The sequence below is a fragment of the Zootoca vivipara genome, chromosome 3, assembly GCF_965207765.1.
Source record: "Zootoca vivipara chromosome 3, rZooViv2.hap1.1, whole genome shotgun sequence".
NCBI classification, from domain to species: Eukaryota; Metazoa; Chordata; class Lepidosauria; order Squamata; family Lacertidae; genus Zootoca; species Zootoca vivipara.
The window spans coordinates 94,560,746-94,583,787 of NC_142586.1; the positions used below are offsets into that span (position 1 = coordinate 94,560,746).

Consider the following 23,042-nt stretch of genomic DNA (forward strand, 5'->3'; position numbering starts at 1 on the left):
TGACATGGGGTCTGGCCTGAATGCATTTTTTTTAAAGAACTTCTTCCACCTTTTCTGTTTTGTGTCAAGCACCAAGCAAGGAGAAGACCCTTCAAGGTGAGAGTGGGCAAAAGATCTACCCAGGAGCTACACATAGAGTGCTAGATCATTTACAGTGGCTCAGGAAGAGTTCCTGACAATTGTTTTAATAATAACAAAAAGGCAGTATTATTTTCATACTTACGCACCCACCACCCACCAAAGAAAACTAGTTTGTTAGATTCTCTGATCTGCAGTAATTCAGATGGATGCCCTCCAAGCCATCCGATTCCAAGCTATTCTTTGAATCATGGAGATGGACCATGAAGTTCTGGATTAAAACAAAGTCGTTCCCACAAGCCTAAAGTCTGCCCACCCCACCTGAAGACATTTGAGATGGTTGGAGAAAAGAACTACAACTGTGGGGAGCAGAGGGCCCTTCCCCGTCTTTTCCAACGCAGTGCTTGTAAAACACTGCAGTCTTAAGCCGTAAGGCAGATAAAACTGACAGAAGTGCATGATAAGTTCAATTTTACATTGCTGCTTGCCTGCTTCATTCATCGCATGTGCCTGGGAATTGTGAGAGAACGAGCGTTCAGTGCTTCTCATTTAGATTACAGTCATCTCTTGATTAAATCTCCTTCTGAACGGCAGTATATTGTAACTTTTTTTTAAAAGAAAAAAAGTATTGATGGCTACGAAAGCAAATAAGCTCTCATTTTATTACTTAAATCACTCTCATAAATCTTGCCAAAGAGGAAGTTCCTGTTTCTTCAGCTTTCCATTTGGCGTCCTTGAGAAAACAATCGGAACGACATTCACAAGAAATCTACAGTCACTTGAGTTCCTACTCCCTTGCATCTTGTTTAGTCTAAACATGTTATGGGAATAACCTGCAGGCCTCCCTTGATGCAAAATCTACCAACTGGAATCTCTTTGTAGGGACATTTTAAAGGACTTCATAATTTGCAAACCAACTGGAGAGTCATTTAAGGCTATGCAAAAGAGGGGACCCCCCTGACTCCCTTTTTCTTGCGCATTCATGATGATTGGGGCGCATGATGGCATCAGGGCACTTATGCGCAATCCCACTTCCAACACTGTCTGCACCTGCAAAAGTCTGGGGGTTGGACATGTTGCTTTGTTCCCAAGGGGTGCATGCCCCATTGAGGGCATAATTTGTGGCAGCGGGGAAAGTTTTCAGTTAGCAATAATTGTGCCTTGGATTAACCTCATGGTCTTGTTGAAATCCTAGAATCATAGAATCATAGAATCATAGAGTTGGAAGAGACCACAAGGGCCATCCAGTCCAACCCCCTGCCAAGCAGGAAACACCATCAAAGCATTCCTGACAGATGGCTGTCAAGCCTCTGCTTAAAGACCTCCAAAGAAGGAGACTCCACCACACTCCTTGGCAGCAAATTGCACTGCCGAACAGCTCTTACTGTCAGGAAGTTCTTCCTAATGTTTAGGTGGAATTTTCTTTCTTGTAGTTTGAATCCGTTGCTCCGTGTCCGCTTCTCTGGAGCAGCAGAAAACAACCTTTCTCCCTCCTTTATATGACATCCTTTTATATATTTGAACATGGTTATCATATCACCCCTTAACCTTCTCTTCTCCAGGCTAAACATACCCAGCTCCCTAAGCCGTTCCTCATAAGGCATCGTTTCCAGGCCTTTGACCATTTTGGTTGCCCTCTTCTGGACACGTTCCAGCTTATCAGTATCCTTCTTGAACTGTGGTGCCCAGAACTGGACACAATACTCCAGGTGAGGTCTGACCAGAGCAGAATACAGTGGTACTATTACTTCCCTTGATCTAGATGCTATACTCCTATTGATGCAGCCCAGAATTGCATTGGCTTTTTTAGCTGCTGCATCACACTGCTGACTCATGTCAAGTTTGTGGTCAACCAAAACTCCTAGATCCTTTTCACATGTACTGCTCTCAAGCCAGGTGTCTCCCATCCTGTATTTGTGCCTTTCATTTTTTTTGCCCAAGTGTAGTACTTTACATTTCTCCTTGTTAAAATTCATCTTGTTTGCTTTGGCCCAGTTGTCTAATCTGTTAAGGTCATTCTGAAGTGTGATCCTGTCCTCTGGGGTGTTAGCCACCCCTCCCAATTTGGTGTCATCTGCAAACTTGCTCAGGATTCCCTCAAGCCCATCATCCAAGTCATTGATAAAGATGTTGAACAAGACTGGGCCCAAGACAGAACCCTGTGGCACCCCACTAGTCACTACTCTCCAGGATGAGGAGGAGCCATTGATGAGCACCCTTTGGGTTCGGTCAGTAAGCCAGCTACAAATCCACTGAATGGTAGCATTGTCTAGCCCACATTTTACCAGCTTCTTTACAAGAATATCATGGGGCACCTTGTCAAAGGCCTTTCTGAAATCAAGATAGGCTACATCCACAGCGTTCCCTTCATCTACCAGGCTTGTAATTCTGTCAAAAAATGAGATCAGATTAGTCTGACATGACTTATTTTTCAGGAACCCATGCTGACTTTTAGTGATCACAGAGTTTCTTTCTAGGTGCTCACAGACTGTTTGCTTAATGATCTGCTCTAGAATCTTTCCTGGTATTGATGTCAGGCTGACTGGGCGGTTATTGTTTGGGTCCTCTCTTTTCCCCTTTTTGAAAATAGGGACAACATTTGCCCTCCTCCAGTCTGCTGGAACTTCGCCTGTTCTCCAGGAATTTTCAAAGATTATTGCCAGTGGTTCTGAAATCACCTCTGCCAGTTCTTTTAATACTCTTGGATGTAGTTCATCTGGCCCTGGAGACTTGAATACATCTAAACTAGCCAAGTATTCTTGTACTACCTCCTTACTTATTCTGGGCTGTGTTTCCCCTGCTGAATCATCTGCTCCATATTCTTCAGGTCGGGTGTTTTCTTTCTTGGAGAAGACTGAGGCAAAGAAGGCATTGAGGAGTTCTGCCCTTTCTCTGCCCCCTGTTTGCATTTCACCATCTTCTCCTCTGAGTGACCCCACTGTTTCCTTGTTTTTCCTTTTGCTACGGACATACCCATAAAAGCCCTTTTTGTTGCTTTTAACCTCTCTGGCGAGCCTGAGTTCATTCTGTGCTTTAGCTTTTCTGACTTTGTCTCTACACGTGCTGGCTATATGTTTGAATTCCTCTCTGGAGATTTCCCCCCTTTTCCATTTTTTGTACATATCCCTTTTAAATCTTAACTCAGTCAAAAGTTCTTTAGATAGCCAGCCTGGCTTCTTTAGGCACCTTCCATGTTTCCATCTCATTGGTATTGCCTGAAGTTGTGCTTTTAATATCTCCCTTTTAACAAACTCCCAACCATCATGAACTCCCTTCCCTTTTAGTATTACTGTCCATGGGATTTCACCCAGCGTTTCCCTAAGTTTTCTGAAGTCGGCTTTCTTAAAGTCTAGAATTTGGACCTTAGTATGCTTGGTTGCTCCTTTCCGCTGGATAATAAACTCCAGAAGAGCATGGTCACTCCCACCTAATGATCCTGCCACTTCTACCCCACTAACCAAGTCATCACTATTGGTTAGGACTGTAACTCCGCATACCACAAATATTCAGGGTCAGGTGCCTGTGGGGGAATAATAAAGTGGAATGATGCATAAATGCGCCAGTATAAATCCAGCACCACTATTGAAGGCAGCCCTGTTTAGGGAAGATTTTAATGTTTAATAGATTGTTGTATTTTAATTTTCTGTTGGAAGCCGCCCAGAGTGACTGGGGAAACCCAGCCAGATGGGCCGGGTATAAATAATAAATTATTATTATTATTATTATTATTATTATTATTATTATTATTATTCTGTTATTGACATGGCTGTGTACACACCATATGTTTAAAGCACCATGGTACCGCTTTACACAGTCATGGCTTGCCCCAAATAATTCCGGGAGCTGTAGTTAAGGGTGTTGAGAGGTCTTAGGACACCTCTGTTCCCCTCATAGATCTATAATTTCCAGAATGGTTTAAGAAATCCCTTTACAGAAAATTCCAGGAATTGAAGTTTTGTGAGGGGAATAGAGGCCTCCTAACAACAATCACTGGATTTTCAATGGGTCTGCCCCAAGTATGACTTTGTTAAACATCATCCTTTATATTTTAATTAAAATATCATACAGAATTACAAAATGAGAAGGATGCAAGTGCAGAACCATTTTGTTTTGATTGTTGAAGCAAATACTTATTGTTCCACAATGTGGTAAAAAGACCAACCATTCCAATCTGGTATCATTACTGTCCATCAAATGACTCCATGGATTGTGGCCTTCAGAATGAGATCCTCTTCCAAACCAATGGGGGGGGGGGACACTGCTGGAAGGAAACACTATATTTCTCTCAACTTCAGAGATTTCCTCACCTCTCAGCACAGGAAGTTGTTGCTGCGGCTTACCTGAGAGACTTCCTGTTATGTAGCCATGGAATAGTTTTGCTCAAAGGAAGTTTTGGAGAATGATGTAATCTTGGAGAGCCCTCCATCGTAGTAATTCTACTGGTGACCTGGTTGCAGCCTACACTGTTATTACAGTCCCGTGGCTTGTGTTTATATCACAAGGGAGAGAAGGAGTGGGGAAACAGGAGCAGAATAATTTCAAAAGAAAAGAAAAAAAAGAGCTTCCAGATTTCCTTTGCTTAAATGAACTCTTTTCCTTTTCCATATTATGTGACCACAGTCCTGGCGCCTAACAGATGCAGTCTGTTCAGATGAACTTGGGGGACAACCCATAAAAATCTAAGGTTGACCCATGAACTAGGATGAGTAGCAAGAGTTGTTGAAAAGCCTGAAAACTCCTTTAACAAAAGGAATTTGCCCTTTGTTCTCCGGATAAAGCTGGGGGGAAAGAATGCACAGGCGGGAGATATTAACGCATCGTGATGTACAAGCGTCCCAATGTACTCTATGAATGTTCGGAGGGGCTGGTGATGTTTTGCGTTTACAAACTGAACATGGTGGGATGACCAACCTGCATATCGGCTAATTATTTCTGTTCCAATTCTCACTTGTGTGTGAACCGACAACTTTGCCCATGTTGCGGGAGACATTTCCCTGACAGAGAGAATTGAAAAGGAGGGATGGGGAGGAAATTGAATTGAGTTCACATTTAAAGGCGACTCAAATCAAATCCACGCTTCCCGAAACAATGTACAAACCAAAACACGCCCATCTTTAGACATCGGCATTTGACTCTCAATTTTGCAGCGCAGTTCTCCAGCCAAGTAACATGTACAAAAATGCTAGGGTAATGTGCATATAAAATTGCATATTAACATGGGGAAAAATGTGTTATATATGGAGAAACTGCTTTGCAAAAATGTCTAATCCTATGCCAAATTGCCTATACTGGAAGTGGGGGGGGGGCACACTAAAAAGCTGCTAAGTTTTCATGAGGACTTAAAAAAAATCAGAGATATGAAAATGTAGAGGACAGAATTTAAGACGGGTAAAATGAGAAACTGAGATTAATATTGATAGAACCGCCCATCCCTACTGAAAAATACGGTACTCTTTTCTTTGCTGTGACCCTTCTCAAAGTTGTGGGCTTCATCTTTCACTTTGAAAAGTGGGTTTCTCTAAAGCAGTAACCAGTTGCGGGAGAGAACTGCTTGAGGCTACGATGACAGCAAGTCGCACTTACACATGCAAATATATAGCAGGTGGTAATCCTAAGGCTTCAACCCTTGCCAAACGTCCTGGGGAGAAAGCAACACTGGGAATTACTTCAGAGAAAATGTACAGGGGATCAGGTGATGTGCAGAGGCTGCGGCAAAAATGGGAACTCCAAAAAGGAACAGGAAGCAGAAGAGGTAGCACTTCTGAATTCTGAACCACTGTTCTCTGAATTTCCCTGAAGAAGAACCAGTAGGGTATGAAGCACAGAACTTCATTTCTGTCTACCCCCCACCCCACCCCCGGTTGTGGGTTGTTTCTTTCTTGTTGTTTCTTGTTTACTTCTACTTCCCGTTTGGAAGCTGCAGCGAGCACCAAAGGTGCAGAAACAGTTTCTGTAGGTATGGTCGGGGAGAAATTTGATTCAGTTCACATTTTAAAGGCAAACTTACCTAACACACACTTTCTGAGAGGCAAAGCAAAACACAGCCAGCATTTGAAATTGGCACTTTTGCAATGCAGTTTTTCTAGCAAAGTGACGTGCACTAGTGCACTACAGTGGTACCTCGGTTTATGAACACAATTGGTTCCGGAGGTCTGTTCATAAACTGAAGCGTTCATAAACTGAAGCGAACTTTCCCATTGAAAGTAATGGAAAGTGGATTAATCTGTTCCAGACGGTCCGCGGAGTACTTAAACTGAAGCGTTCATAAACTGAAGCGAACTTTCCCATTGAAAGTAATGGAAAGTGGATTAATCCGTTCCAGACGGGTCCGCGGAGTACTCAACCTGAAGCGTACTTAACCCGAAGCATGGGTGTAATTGGTTCCGGAAGTCTGTTCATAAACTGAAGCGTTCATAAACTGAAGCGAACTTTCCCATTGAAAGTAATGAAAAGTGAATTAATCCGTTCCAGATGGGTCCACGGCGTTCGTAAACCGAGTTGTTCATAAACCGAGGTTCCACTGTACATCAAAGACCTCCCCCAAAGCTTTCAAAAGATTGGGCTTGCACAAGAGAGAGCACTTCCCAGTTGCTTATAGTGAACTGAAGGAAGGGTGCCTGTACCAAATATCAACAGGGCACATGCCAACTTGCAGGTGGTGACAGCTCCCAGCTCTGGAACGCCTTTCCTTCAAAGCCAAAGCAACTCTCAGAGGCAATGTTGAAAAGCATCTTCTGCAGCATGCACTTAGCAATCTGGGAACAGCGCAGGAATATCCTCATAGCAGTTTTTATCTCTGAAGACTTTGAATTGGTACCTTGAAAGTTTTGGGGTTTGTTTGTTTGTTTGTTTTTTAAAAAAACTCTCTGTGGGTTATAAATTTAATAAAACTAAAGCATTTTTTAAAAAGAAAATCTCTTTATTTAGATAGAAATATCAACTTTGAGTGCTTTATTTCCCCTACTCCCTTTCCCCAAAACATTTACAGCCTGCAGTATCGTCTCCTTTTTTTTTCTCCCTCCGGCAAAATTACCAACATGTTTTAAGTACCAATGGCAGAACTACCGTGATTTTTATGGACCAGGAGGAAAGCAGCACCTGAAACAGCTTCTTAGTGAATAATCTGTTTGAAAAGAGCGGTCATTTTCCAGGAAAGGACAGCCATCTTCTTGTGGACAGCCCATACATGTAGTTAGAAACTTGCGCACAGCAAGTGCCATGGAATTCAAAATGGTAAAATGCTGTTGCATATGGAAGGCTTCCAACGTGCTTCTTGGTGAAGCAATTTAAGGTGACCCCATCCTAAATCTAAGCACGCCAATTTGGAGGCTCTCTCCTCCTTAGGAGGGATGCACATAGGTAAGACACATAGGTAAGACACAAACACACATTTACTGAGTGTTTCTGAATGAAGAAACAGGGCAGCAGTAAAATCTAATTTTTCCGAATTAATATGCACATGCAAATAGATCGTGTGGTACACAATTCCATTTTGCAGGTGGGATCCTGCACAGTTCAGCATTCCCACATGAAAAAAGAAAAAGCCAAAACAAAACACCACAACTGTCTTTGCACATTAAAAAAAGCCCTTCTTCTTCTTGTTTGGTAGGGAGGAGAGGTGGGCCAGCACTAATGCTTGGTGTGTTAGCTTTCCATGGTGATAGAATCATAGAACAGTAGAGTTGGAAGGGACCCCAAGGGTCATCTAATCCAACCACCCCTGCCCCACAATGCCAGATTCTCAGCTAAAGCATCCATGACAGATAGTTGTCCAACCTCTGCTTAAAAACCTCTAAGGAAGGAGAGTCCAAGGAGGTTCTGAAATGGGGAAGCATCCCAAGGCCTCCCCACCTGCAATCTGAGATGAGACAGGTAATGAATTCCATAGCACTTGATTTTTATCTGCCTCTACAGATGAGACCTAAAATAGCCTAAACAGAAATGTGGCAGTTTTGTTAAAAAATATGGTGTGGGTGTGGGTGGGTGTGCACCCAAACATTTATATCTGCACACTTAGTCAGCATCTTCTTCCCTTGCTCCAAGTTCAACTACTAAAGCAATCATGATCGGGCTGAGAGATAGCCTGTCTTGTAGTGACTTTAAACATATAATTCACTGGGGGTTAGAGTTAGTGCTTTAAAACAAGCATTGCCAACCAACGTGCACAAGATAAGAGTAGCCGGATTGCCCTCTTCCATCTTTTGACAGATGTCAGGCAATCATTCTGGAGTTACATTACATGATGCTATGAGACAGCTTCCGCCCCTTCACTCAGCAAACATAGAGAGATATACATATTACATGTCAAGTTTTGCAAAAACACCATAGCATTTTATTTAGTATATGTTATTAATAAGTTATTCTTCTCCCCATTCCCCAACCTCAGCTGCGTCTAGCTTAGGGAAGGAGTACATTGACACTATAAAAAGAGGGGGAGGGCTATTTCCAGCTGGCATATGCAAGAGGAGCTTGTACAACAGGAGTGCCGCACTTCTGTCATGACTTAAAAGAGAAGCACAAAAAGTGCATTCCATTATACATAATTCCCAAGTGCCCAAACCAGATGGGATCACGAACACAGGTCGTCACCAAAAACTTCCCGTTCTGTGTTGAGCTCCCCGTTCCCATGCATTCTCCAACCCAATCCCAAAACGGCTGCCAAAAACATGAAAAGTAGGGTGAGGAAATGTACAGCATTGTGTTTCCAAAACAGAACGAAGACAAGAGAGTGGGGCGTGATCAGCATCACATCTCATCCTGGCCAAAAAGGACTACTAAATACAGTGTAGTGTAGACCACACCTTAGTTTGGCCTAGTCCTCAATTCTGGCTGAAACTGCTCTCTCTTTGATGCCTTTCCAGTCTCCAACTTTATTCATCCTTGCCCAAGAGATCCGAGAACCTTTATGATGGCAGCCAGCCAAGAAAGGTATCTGTAAACATGGGCAGTGGACTAGTCGCACCTTTTCACTTTGTTAATTCCGCCCAGTCGATAGGGGCAAAAAAGGGGTGGGATTTTATGTCTTCAACTCCGGCGATTCCAGCACCAAGACGCTCCACAGCGTTGAACTGCAAAAGCTTAAGGCAAAATGTACATAGTTAGTATGAACCATAGGAATAAAAGAACTCAGCAAGCATACCAGAACGGACTTGGTACAGTCTGTGACATTGTGTTTATGATTGTATCATTCCTGTAAGCTTCCCAGAGAACTTAGCTATTGAGCAGCATACAAATGCACGCCTCACTAGGGAAGGCATTCAACAAATGGGGAACTAGCGTCGAAAAAGTCCCATCAGGGATCACCTCCAACTCCCAGTGGCGGTGGCATCAACAGGTCCTCTGCCCCTGCCCATTGTAGGGCCTGAGATGGTTGGTATTGGAGAAGATACTTTGGTCCCAAGACATTCAGTGGCAACTTCTAATTCCTTCCCTGAATTGCTACTGTCCTTGCCATAGCCAATTAGTTGTGCACTTTGTTCTTTCTTCCATTATATCCAAGCCCTTCTTAAGCTTCACTTTATGGTACCTGCCTGCCTCTCCGGTTCGTAGGGCAATTCCACACATTGTGTGGCAACAGACACCAAGTGCAGGCTCAACAGGCAGCCACCACTGCCAGTCTTGGTGGTCCATCCCTGAATATGATGAACATACCAATTATGACCCCCATCTTAACAAACTTCATTCTTGTTGCAGCCACACTTTTAGGTGTATGTTGCAAAATGAGGGAGGAGGGAGAGTGAGATGTGCAAAGGAAGTCTTGGTAAACTTTAGAAACTAGTGATGCTCTAAAACCAAGTCTAAAGAAAATGGAGCAGCTGATTGCCAGAATTATGAAAACTAAGCAGCTTGTTTATTTTGCATTGAAGAACTTACAATATATTCAAAGGGGGGGGGAGCTGAATATATGTAGAAAGTGAAGCCAGCTCTTCATATCTGCAAATTCTGATGGAGAATGATTGCTTGAAAGGAAGTAACCAGCAAAGAGGCAGGAAAATATTTACCAAGGATAAAGGAGCTGAAGTTTACATTTTGCCATCTTATGAGACTGTCGCATTCAAATAAACAGTTCAAAAGAATAAATTCGTTTCTGGGTTTCCTCTAAAGGACTGACTCCTGTATAATGCAACTCCCTACATCCCATTGTCATTTAGTAGTGCTCTGTATTCTTCTGGGCGGTGTGTCTTCGAATGCATACAACCCCATAATCAAAGTGAGAAATTTCCCCATAAAATGTATTCATTTGCACATCTTAAGTTGGCTCTGCCACTTAAAATCTCTCAAACCTCTCACTTGGTAGAGATAACTCGGAAAGCAAAAACAAGCCTCTCCTTTGTGAATATACATGAGCCGACAGAAAAACAGTCGCAGGCATTGCCATTCTGCTGTCCTTCCTGGAAAACGGAACAAGTGACAGCAGGTGGGGAAGTTAAGTGCAAAGAAAATTATGCTCTGAAGCTTTCTCCCCTTTCTGCAAGGAGAGAACTATAATCTTGGAAAGCAAATGCAGAATAAATTGTGCTGGATCTACATGGCTGGAAAACACACGGGTTTATTATGCTTTGCAAAGAGACAACCTTTGAGAAAGATCTTGTAGACAAAATGCCAGTCAAGTCAGCCTTTCCAAACTTCATCTAAAAAGATTTAGACATCCAAATATAAATAATAACACCTCTGAATTACAGAATACTTAGTTGGCTAAATGGGGGGGGGGTTTAAAAAATGAGGTCACTGGTTTTGGAAGCTGTGTCATGAGACACATTTGGCACAGCATCTGCACACTGTTCCTCTCCTAAGCATTCTGTAATGGGCTGACCCAAGCAACCCTGCGAGGGGATGGAAGAGGAAAATTACAATGACAAATGACCAGCCATGCGAAGAGCCCCTTTTTCCTTTTCCTGACTAAGCTTCCTCAAATATGAATGGTAGTTTCCTTGGATAGACACACAACAGAAGGTTGATTTACTAGCCAATGGGGCATACCCTTCGACCCAAAAGTCAGCCACGTGCAGCCTAGGGCTGGAACGCTTCCTCTAGGACACGGGTGACTTTGAACTTGGAGAGGAGGGAAATAGCAAATGGCCTGGCTTAAGAGGTCCCACAGGAGATGAGCGTTGCTATGTGTTGCTTTAATAAAGGTCTCCAAGATGCCAGTGGTAAAATTCCATTTATTTTCAATGTCTGTATGTACAGAGGGGAAGCACTCAGCCTTCTATGAGATTTTATGTACTGGATGAGCATAGTTATGAAGTATTACATTCACTCTGGTACAGTGGACAGGCTGCTATTGGTAGCAGCAGTAGTACTGTTACTTTACTACTGCTATTAATGTTATAATTATTATTTCAGTTTTTTTACACGCCCTTCATCATAAGGTCTCAGGGCAGGCTAAAAAGAATTCATCTTCTTCATCATCATCATATTTTTATTATTATTGTTCATTTGTATCCCGCCCATCTGACTGCGTGGCTGAGTCAATATTCAATATTAAATTCAATATTAAACAGTTCAGTTCAATATTAAAACAGTTTAACTCAAACTAAAGGTGCAGGACTAGGGAGTGTCCTGAAAATATATATGTCAGGTGTCAAAGGGGTGACTTGCAGCAACTATTAAAGACCTAATTTTTTATTTTAAAAAAATCACCTGATTTTCGCAGTAAATTCAGACCACAGTTATACTTGCCATGACCACGGCTGTGAAGGTCCCTTATGCCAAACCTTCAACAACTCTTTAACCTCTTTCCAAGATGAACCACCTTCAGTTACAAAAATGTTCAGGAAAAGCATGTCCATTCGCAGCTCTACACATTTTAATGGCTATGTGACTTTTGTAGGGCATCCTTGTTAATAATTCATTTCTCCGCTCTTGGCTGCACTCCCCACCCCCACCCCCACCCCACTTTTAAAGGACGTAGGTGTAGTTCTAGTTGCTCCTGTCTGTTTGCTGGGATGCTCAAGAAAGAAAGTGAGTGTCTGTGGCGAAAAGATGCAGTTCATTCCACCAGGACAGCCCACAGACCTCTGAGCACACTTCTCAGATTTTGAGTTCATGGGGGCTCCCAAGTAGATGTTAAACACCCCCTAAGGACTTTCCAGAGAAGATGGCACAAGCAGACATGATGCATTCACAACATTAAATGCATGTTTTCCTAAAAGTAAATGCCAGCGGCCAAAGGAGCAATCAGGGATTATGACTGTGGAATGGAGCTTTAATTCTGGGGTGGGGGGCCTCAGGCCTAGAGACCAAGTGCAGACTTCCAGGCCCCTCTGTTGCTGCTATCTCGAGGCCACACCCCCTTTCCAAGGCCACACCTTCTTTCCCCAAGCCACACCCCTTAGTGGCTCTGCTGTGCACCCTCCTTGAGTGATTTTGCTAGGTAGATTAGGTTCTTGAACCCTGATGATTCCTTGTTTGTCTAGATATAGAATAGAGAGGTGGGGGGGGGACTGTGTGTAGAAACCACAGGTGCAATTTTTATTTGTTCCTCCGCCCACTTTTACCTCTGCACCTCCTGCCATTGGTAGGTGGCCCCCTAAAGGCTGCCCAAAAGGGAGTGCAGCCCTCGGAATGTAAGAAGTTCCACACTCCCTGCTTTAATGCCTTGCCTCTGCCATGAGTCTGATCTGGATCAGGCTCTCCCATAGCTTCCATTTGTAGCTTCTGCTTGAGTGGGAAGCTCCCACTGGTTGCAGTCCTGGCTCAGTTGAAAACATAGGTCGTGTGTGGGTGGGTGGGTGTGGGCGTGTGATATCAAAGGTTTACACCAACCTGGGACCCTTCAGATGTTTTGCATTACAATTTCCATCAGCCCTTGCCAGTACGGCTGTGACAAGCAGGGGGTTGTTGGGAGTTGTTATCCAAAACATCAGAAAGGAGAGCCAGGTTGGCAAAGGTTGATGCAGACCCCTTAACAGAGAACCACCAGCTGGCATGTATGTGTGTAGAAATCGCATACACAAATTCTCCAGGAATGTACCTGTTGAAGGAGTGATCTTGCCTCTTCTGTGATGTGATCTGGCACGTTCAGACAAGTGTGGGTATTTATTCCTGCTGGGTGGCACTCCAGCAGAGTCTATCGCAAACCAACAAGAAACATGATAATATTGTTAATGTATATAGTGATATAATGATGGAAAAGAAGAGCAATGTGCACCACAGTGCTCTGCTACAGAACCTCTGCACATGTGTCTCCCAAACAGTTGGCTCAATGAGCATGCTCAGAATCTCATTTTACATTCAGAGATGGAGGAGGACATGGTTCAACTCAGCATGACATCGTGAATCAGGCTCACGGATTAGCTCTAACCAGCAGAATGACTGAGGAGAAGCAGAACAGCCCTGATTTCCTCTCCTAGCACCTGCACGTTAAACCATGGTTTGGCTTAGTGTGGCGTGCAAACCAGATTACTGTCTTGCCTTTATCTGTTCTCTGCCTTCCTGGACTTCTACAAAGTCCCCAAAATACAAGAGTCAACATGAAAAATACAGGAGTTAACATGATATATCAGCGGACTGTGTACAATGGTCAGCCTAGAAGCCCACAAGCCAGTTAACCCCTAGTTTACATCCTGCAACAAACATTCATTGTAAATTTTGCTCCTGTGTGATACCTTTTCAAGAACGTAACTTTTTCATTGTCCCTGGAAAGACGCTTGGTGCCATGAATCTTACCAGAATGGTCAGTTGTGAATTTAATTAACAGTGTCTACATTAACACAAGCAATGCTTCATTCTGCCCCAAGAATAGAGCATCTCTAGTGAGATAATCTAGCATCATCTGTTTGTCAGGATGCCTTTGCCTGTTGAAGAGTTCTGTGCAGTACAGAAGTATGCATCCTGCACTTCAGTTACTCTCAATAAAGAGATTGCTGATCTTCTCAAAGTTTCTGTTACTTGCAAACCCCTTTTGCTAAATAATGGTCAGAATGGCTCACCTTCCCCGTCAGAAGTTCAAAGAGCAAAGCACCTAGACTCCACCAATCGCAGGCCTCCGTTTCTTCAAAGACAACGCCAACTTCTGAATGAAAGACATTTGCAATGAAAATCTAAGCGATGTGTGCACCTTGAAACTTGTATTTACAAGGAGACACAGATGCCAGTGGAGCATATATGAAGCTAAGCCCTTCAGACAACCTAGTGCATAGACACGCATCATTACAGACAAAACAATTTACTCTTCAGTTTGGAATGTCAACAGAGGCTGCTGCTCCCTCCTAAACACCTCCCCCCACCCCCCACACCTTGAATGACTTTAAAAGAGCATTAGACAAATTCACAGAGGATGAGGCTATCAATGGCTATGTTCTCTCCTCACTGTCGGAGGCATTATGCTTCAGAATACCAGTTGCTGGGAATCACAGATGGGCAGAGTGCTATTGAGCTCAGGTCCAGCTTGTAGGGCTTCCCCAGGCATCTGGCTGGCCACTGTGAGAATAGGATGCTGGACTCAATGAGTCACTGGCCTGATCCTGACTCTTCTTATGGGTTTATGTCAGTTCTCTCCACCACAAATCTTTATGAAGAGGAATGAATTCCCCATGCACACTGAAGGAAAGAACATGCCCACTATAGCATATTACAGTCTCCTGGGTGCATAAGTGTCTCTTTACATGAACATGGAGCTGGTAGTATGTTGCCTTAATCTTGGTTAGCACTGCCCTCGCCCCACACAAAATACAGCAGAACCATGGTATATTATCAGTCTTTACATCAAGGGTGGGGAACCTATGGCCCTCCAGGTGTTGCTCCAATCAAACTCCCAACAGCCTGGCCAATAGCCTAGGGTGATGTTTACTCAATGGAAAACCCCACTGTGTTCAGTTAACATTCAAGATAAGCATGCAAAGATTTGCAGCCTTGAAGATCTTAGATGTTTTGGCCAAATGGGTAGTTGCTCTTTGATATAATTTTATTTTACCCTTCCACCCCTCAATATCTTCATTCTCCCTGCTTTGCCTCTCAGAGCTGGCTGTTTCCACATTCAGAATTAAAGTGAGATGCAGGTGGCGCTGTGGGTTAAACCACTGAGCCTAGGGCTTGCCGATCAGGAGGTCGGCGGTTCGAATCCCCACGACGGAGTGAGCTCCCGTTGCTCGGTCCCAGCTCCTGCCAACCTAGCAGTTCGAAAGCACATCAAAGTGCAAGTACATAAATAGATACCACTACAGCGGGAAGGTAAATGGTGTTTCCATGTGCTCTGGTTCGCCAGAATCAGCTTTGTCATGCTGGCCACATGACCTGGAAGCTGTACGCCGGCTCCCTCGGCCAATAGAGTGAGATGAGCACCGCAATCCCAGAGTCGGTCACGACTGGACCTAATGGTAGCTTTACCTTTACTTTCCATAATCAAGGAGACAGGGGCAGATAAACATTTGCCATATTCTCTCCCTTCCTTTGAATGGGTCACATAATTGCCACCACAATCTATTGATAGTAATAGGCTCAGTATATCACATCAATAAGGTTACCTTTTCTCTCAATAAGGCATCCCAGGAGAGAAGAAGAAAAATCTAGAAAACTAGAGATTGTGGTGTGATTTCACGTGATACGTTGTCCAAGCTAATGCCATTCTACATGACAAAAATGCTCTCCCCAGCCCCCCCCCCCAAAAGCTTTAATGTTGCAGTAAATCTAAACCCAATACCCATTCTTAATAATGAAGCCATTTCGTTCACAGCACCCAAGTCATTTACACAAGAAATGGCAGCGACATACAAGCTTAAGTGACCAGTTGCTTTGCTTTCCTATCACTGCAATTCGTTCCAACAGATATCTCCACAAGCCATTCAGGAGTCATTCAGGGAAGAACGTGGGGCTATCTGGATTGAGAAGCAGGGGAAGATGCCATACTCCAAATCAGGTCATTGCTCCACCTACAGAACCCACACTGTCCTTGATCTTTGAACAGCCAACTTGGAGCTGTTCCTCAGCATTGATTTTGATTTTCCCCATCCAGACGTCACAATATGCCGAATTTGTCATCAGGTCATCATACCAGGAATTCTCCTGATTGCAAGTCCTCTTCGGACTTTGTCTCCAACTAGCTGTGCTTCTTCCAGCTCCTCCCTTAATTTTCATCAGACAAACACTTTTGCAACGTCTTTTTCTATCCACATTAACCAAAATGTTTCCTGCAAATTTTGTACTCAATTATCTTTCTCATATGCATGTATGTCCAGGAACTTCTGACAACAAAGAAGGTCTGAAAAATAGGAAGCATTACATTTCAAAACATACAAGCATCTACATTCCGCTTTGTGAAATAAAAATTAAAAATCCCTGTGTCGTTTAAGACAAAGACTAATGGCAATAGAAGGAATCCTTCTTTTTCTTCCTGTTAGCTGCCCTCAGGATGGATTTAAAACTTCCTCTAAAGCCATCTGGCAATATAAAAAGGACAAAGTTGTTTAGTGCCGTGTTATCAAAGATGATAAACACTCACTCCTAGCCTGCCCTTTAGCTCCTTTCAATTATATAGAAGAGCAACTACCCCACCCCAAACCATAGAACTACTACATTCAGGTCTTGTGACCTAATAAGTGGCTCCCTTTGAGAACTACGGCTTCATTTTAAATGTGGATTGCACTTTGTTCCTAGTGCCTTGAGAAATACAAAACGAGTAATTTGCTGTATGCAATGTTTAAGAATACAGCACTTAGAATCCATTTGCTCTTCTGACAATAACAGTGTGGAATTCGTAGATCGAAGATCAACCATGCCAAACTAATATTTGGGCTCTCCAGTGCTCACATAAAGCTTCCCTGCCAATGGGCTCCCCCCACTCATTTCAATGGAGGGTCAATTCTCTACACATAGAACTGGCTCTCTTTACTGATGCTCCATGTGTACCTAGGTCTCTGGATTATCCACCTCCCCTGTAAAAAAATATTTCTGTGCAAATAGAACTCCACTTTCCCGTACAACTTTTCTTTCTCTGAAATGCCAAAACGTGCGAGAATCAATATGACTTAACTTAAGGGCACAAAGGTTTGTTGTTCAGCAGCAACAAGCCCTAAAATGTATCGCAACAGAGTTTTGAAAGGCATTACTTGGTAAGGGCCAAGGATATCTCACCTGACCTGATGTGTCAGTTTCTAAACATGTGATGCGACGATACTCAACCTTGCCCTGAAATACAAGCCCGCTGAACTGGAAGCCCTATCCCATAATCCTAGATGATAGAGAATAGCTGAGGGTGTTCAGCAGGGAGGAGGGGGGTGGTACATACATCCAGAGAGGAGGGTTTTTTTTTCCACCACCTAGCTGACATGTGACAGAAAAAGGTCTCGGCTAAAACTGATGATGCTAATAATCTAGGAAACGAGGGGAAGAATCATAGTTGAGTAGTAAAGCACACATTGCACATGAAGAAGGCCCTAGGTTCAACTCTTCTTATCTCCAATTAAAGGAACAGGTGGCAACACTGGAAAAGGACGTTCCCAGGTATCTTCCATTCAGTGCTATGGCAGATGGAGCACTGCTGTGACTCTACATCAGGCATCCCCAAACTGCGGCCCTCCAGATGTTTTGGCCTACAACTCCCATGATCCCTAGCTAACAGGACCAGTGGTCGGGGAAGATGGGAACTGTAGTCCAAAACATCTGGCGGGCCAAAGTTTGAGGGTGCCTGCTCTAAATTGTACAGTATGTGGTACCCTGGCTTCTGACACCTGACAGGTATCTTTTTAGGACCTGCCTTGTTTTTGTTATTTTGTTCTAAACTGTTTTTAATCTTTTGAAATACGGTGCTTTGATATTAATATTGTGTTTTAATTGTTGTAAGCCTCCCTGGGGACTTGGGGTGAAAAGCAGGTAATAAATGACAAGAGGAAGAATTTCTTTCACATGACAAGTGTCCTGATATTGACACCAAGATCCTCTCTTGGAACAAATTAAGCGCTGATGTTCAGATTGAGGGTAGCCTTGGATAAGAACAAAAGGACCAGCTAGCCTCTCCCGAACCAAGTCCCCAAACTGCAGTTTTATAAACTTTGTATTGTTTGTGAGCCAGCAGCAGCTTATACCTTTTGCCTTATTTTGCTGCCAATGGCTCAGCATTCAAAACTCCCATCGTCCTAGGCGTGTTTTGCGACAGGGAATTTCATAAACAAGAGCAGTTTTATAGCTCTGGGTGCAGTACTACGCCAAAGATTTCAGATTAAAATTGCCGCTGATACTTGGAAGTAAATCCCAGTCAGGTTCAATGGGGCTTCCTCCCAAGGAAAATATGAATAGATTGGGAACCTGAAAACTTTCTTTTCTTTTAACCCCAACATGTTTTGTTTAGGTTTTGGTTACCTTGTTTAGTGTTCTTTTTATGTATGAGATACCCTGTTTCCCCTATTTTAAGACGTAGTCATAAAATAAGCCATAGCAGGGATTTTAAGCATTCAAGGAATATAAGCCATACCCCGAAAATAAGACATAGTGATAGGCGCAGCAGCAATGCCAGCCGCGGCAGGAGAAAGAGGGAAAAAATAAGACATCCCCTGAAAATAAGCCATAGTGTGGTTTTTTTGAGGAAAAATAAATACCGTATGCTTTTAATTTGAAATATACTAGCCAGTTAGTTATGATGGTTTAATTAGTGCATGTTAAAGCATTATCTACCTCAGACTCTCACAGTGATGCTTAAAATCCAAACAAATTTTGGAGTGGGGTCACTGAAGGACCCTTAAGTCTTAGGTTTGCAAACTGGACACTCAAGGTAGGCATTTCTGCCATCAGTTCTATAGGCCTTTAATATGTGTCAATTGTGGTGCCAAAAAGATATATTTGTATGAAGGAAAGGGTGTATAGGGAGAATCCAGGGCTTGTCTGCAGAGTGAAAGGAAAGGAGGACTTTTTTCTGCCTCCCCACTTCCAGCCACTCTCTGACAACTGCAGAAGAGACCCTTTAAAGAATATTAGGGGGGCAGGCAGGGGGAGCATGTATTTGTTTTTTGAAGTCTTCAGATGAGGACTAGACCATGTTAGAAATGAACATAAGATTTTAGCTGCAGTTCATTTTCAGCTTTGTATTCTTGTTATAAAAAGTATGCCTAGACATTCCGTTGTTGTGCCAATAACCTAGGTTTAAGGTGTCATTTAGCTCCTAGCTTTCATATCTCAGTTTCTAACACTGCAATGACTCTCTAAAATCCAAGATCATAATGTTGACGGGGGGGGGAGCGGTTGCAGGAATATGTCAATAACAGAAGGCGATCATTTGCATTTCAAAATTTATCTTTCTTGCTCAATTAGACCAAAACATGTTGATTTAAAAGGTTTATGTGTGAGTGTGTTTGTGTTTCTTTTTTCAAACTTATTTATAGAGCAGAATAATGGCCCCCCTGCTAGCTTGGCATTTGCTCAAAATTTTCGGTCCCTGCAAATCGAATGTTACTGGAATTTTTCCCTCAGCTCTCCTCCTCCTCCTCCTCCCCTCCCCTCCCCACTCCACCCTCCTCCCCCTTTCAAAATACCAAGGCACATTAACCAAGAGATAAAAAGATTGGTTGCTGATATTACAAAGCACAGGGCAGGTGGTTAATGTTTTTTTAGCACAAATATGTGATAAGGATTCCCAGGGGACACTGGGAGCAAAGGGGTGTTTAAACAGAAGTGAAACATTTGCATCATGAGTTCAGGACAACTTTGCCCTTTTATCCAAACACCACCCACATACATGGATATGCTTACATTACTTTCTATATATATATATATATATATATATATATATATATATATATATATATAGTGGGTTTCTTTTTCTTTCTTTAAAAAATGAATGAACGTCAAGCATTTTGGGAGCTACCGATGTGCTGCAAACTCTCAAGCACTGGTTACTAACTTGCTATTAGGAAATTGCCTTAAACAGGCCATCCACTCTGGTGTTGTCTTTCCTGATAAAACTCAAGATTGTTCCTCCTCGTTTCATCACTTTATAACCATTTAATATTTTTTTTGCTTCAGGGGGTCAGCTGCCCCCCCCACCCCTCGCTGGGTACGCCCATGCTATATGGCTAATGCAATAAACTTTTGATACAATAATACAAAAATAAACATCACTGCCTGGATGCAGAATAGTATCTGCTATTTTGTGAAAGCTGCTCCTGCCCACTGCCATGTTCTGCAACGAGTAAAGCGATGTGTATCTAATTTGCAAATAAAAAATAAAAACCCCTCAAGATTGTTCAACCAGAACATACGTGCTCTAAAATACTACGATATTATTTGTCAAGAATATAAGGTTGTATTCAACCCAGTGCTAAGGGAAAAGTTCTGTCAGTGCAAGGATTTATTGGACAATGGGACGTTGTCCCCCTCCCCTTCTCCCAGGCACCCCTAAATCAGTTTTGGGGGTTCCTCCAACTCTCCAGAACAGATATGGGGATAGTGCTATGGGGGCAGGGGGAGGAAGGAGGGGGCTCCAGCGCTAATCCTTGCAAATATTTTGTTGAATACCTCCCACATCCCACAATAGCCCATGCTTTGGCTAATCAGCAGAAGTAACTGAATTCACAAAGCAGTTTATTCTGTTTCCCTGACATTTGCCTAGCCATTAATTTCCACTTTATACGTATCTGAGCTTCCACACGACATAGAAGCCGCGTGTTCTTTGCAAATAGAATTTTCCCTGGAAACGAAGAAGAGGGAAATGAGCGCCAGACTTGTGCTATATTCTGCTGCATCTCTGGAGGTTGCTTTTATGTCTCGTGAAAGCTCAGATACGATGTGGAAATTAATGGTTAAGAGAAATGTTAGGAAAAGATAATAAATGTAAATGCAGCCTGAGACTACTGTTGCTTTCCCTTACCTCTTCCTTTCTCTCCCTCTCCGCTATGTTATTGATTGGTCACAACCGATCTGCATTTTAAGAAATATGGAGCCGTGTTTTTTTTTCCTGTGCCTTCCACTCCGTATCGCTAGCTGATGGTGCAAAGGATGGGGAAACCCTCTAGATAATCTCATCAGGGCACTGAGTAAGTTGTGCTATACATTCTGCAGGCAAGGAGGGCAACACACGAGTCCATGAGGCTGCATCCTGCGTCAATCATACGCTCAGCAGACTTGTGGGAATTATGTAATCATAAACTGAAAGATATGACTAGCTTGCATCTATCAATTTCAGTGGGTCTATTCTGAGCAGGATTAGCGGACTATAACCCTATTTTTGGCACCGGCATTTCTTACAATATATAGTTCTGCTCTTGTGATTGTAAGCCTTTGGGCGCAGTCATGTGTTTTATAATTTTCATATGCAGCCGCCTTGCTTTTTATGGAGATAAAACATATTATTAAATGTTCTTCTTCTTTATTTTTTTATTAATTACCGGGATGGATTTTGGAGTCAATCATTCCTATTATGCTACGGAATATAGTCAATTTTTTTTAAAAAAAAATCTGACTTTTGTTTGGGCAGCACGCCTTTTCCGCTTTGGCAAGTGCTTCACTTGGAGAGCTTCTGCAAATAGCATTATAGTTATTTATTTCAGCTTAAACTTCTTTACGTAACCTGTCCTTGGGACTCTGGGAACTAAAGGGATGGCCTGATATGTGATAGTACTAGAATACTCAGAAACTCGCACAGCCGACAGAGCAGATGAGCACAAGCAATTACAACAAAGCTCCTCTACATCTAGATCTGGGGGGAAATACTAGGCCCCCGTCTTGACCACAGAAATCAGTTAATGGTAGGTTGCCACCTACTGGCCAACTTCAAGAAAGAATTCCCCTGGCAAAAAGCTGTTTGAGGGCCAAAGCAGATGCTACCAGCAAATGAATATTCTGGGTTTGGTCACACACATCCCAAGCCAGGGGGCTGCTTTGTTTATGGAAAAGCAACCAGGGGAGGGGGGTTGACCCTTTCCCTGCCGACTGCTTTCCCACTCCCACTTGCTACCTTCCAAACACTCCTGTCTTGAAAAAAGGGTTGCCAGACTCAATAGTGGACAGGACTTCTGTGCCTTTAATTGCCCTGCTCTCTTTTGAGTCTGGAAACCTGAAAGAGAAACCAGCAGACCCTTTGTTTAATTTTCAAGCAAAGGGTCTGCTGGTTTCTCTTTCAGGTTTCCAAACTCAAGAGAGAGCAGGGCAATTAAAGGCACAGAAGTCCTGTCCACTACTGAGTCTGGCACCCCTACCTGAAAAGCCGCCGGAAGCGGCACTTTTGGAGCACAGAAATGGCAGGCATGGAAAGGATTAAAATGGTGCACATTTGAAATTCAGTTCACCTCATTGTGATTTTGAGCTGCAGCCAGCTCGGGGTTTTTTTGTTTTTTGGTATGTGGAATACTGTATTGGTCCTCCAAAAGTGGGAGTTTTTTTAATGGGCATTTTAAAAGACAAGTTGGAGAAATAAAACGCGGCCTGCTTCTCTCCACACTGTCTCTTTTCTCCAGGATCAGGAGACAAATTATTTTTAAAAAGGCAAATGGAGCTGGGCTGAAACAGAAGCACCAACCCTGCAGTCCACATGTGCTGGGGCTTTGCCCCCAAGTGGGTTGCAGCAAAACAACTGCAGAACCAGTGTATCGTTGCACAGGCATGGGTATGTTTTTGAAGGCCAAACTGGGACCTTTTCCTCTGCCGGGGAACTGTTTTGCTGTATCAAACCAAAGCGCATCTCACCCCGCATACTGCTTCCAGTAGAGGTTAGCCAAACCTCAGCAGTGACTGCTTTTCCATTTGTTCCCAGAATCAGATGTTTGACGGTATACTGCCTCTGGACATGGAGGTTCCATTTGTGCCACATAGCCATGAATGTCTGATCCTGTTTCAAGACGCCAAAGCTCAGTACAACGTCCCAGGACGTGCTCCGCCATACATTGAGACCTCGGGTTACGAACTCAATTTGTTACGGAGGTCCGTTCTTAACCCAAAACTGTTCCTAACCTGAGGTGCGCTTTCGCTAACGGGGCCTCCCACTGTTGCACAATTTCCGTTCTCATCCTGGGGCAAAAGTTCTCAACCCGAGGTACTAC

At 43.2% G+C, this 23,042-nt stretch overlaps 1 protein-coding gene across 3 annotated transcripts in view; it reads right to left on the reverse strand.

The window, feature by feature from the left end:
• Window positions 1–6,976: 6,976 nt before the first annotated feature.
• RPS6KC1 (ribosomal protein S6 kinase C1) overlaps window positions 6,977–23,042 on the reverse strand; it is a 91,547-nt gene continuing 75,481 nt past the window's right edge. For 2 of the 3 annotated variants that reach the window (XM_088666704.1, XM_035111304.3), the window contains 3 exons: window positions 14,013–14,095; window positions 13,055–13,150; window positions 6,977–9,155 (listed from right to left, as the gene is read on the reverse strand). In XM_088666704.1, coding sequence (XP_088522830.1) covers window positions 9,045–9,155; window positions 13,055–13,150; window positions 14,013–14,095 — 290 coding nt within the window. In that variant the 3' untranslated portion in view covers window positions 6,977–9,044. Of the gene's footprint in view, window positions 9,156–11,041; window positions 11,131–12,853; window positions 12,855–13,054; window positions 13,151–14,012; window positions 14,096–23,042 lie in introns of all 3 variants that reach the window. The other variant, XM_088666705.1, reaches the window with a different exon arrangement.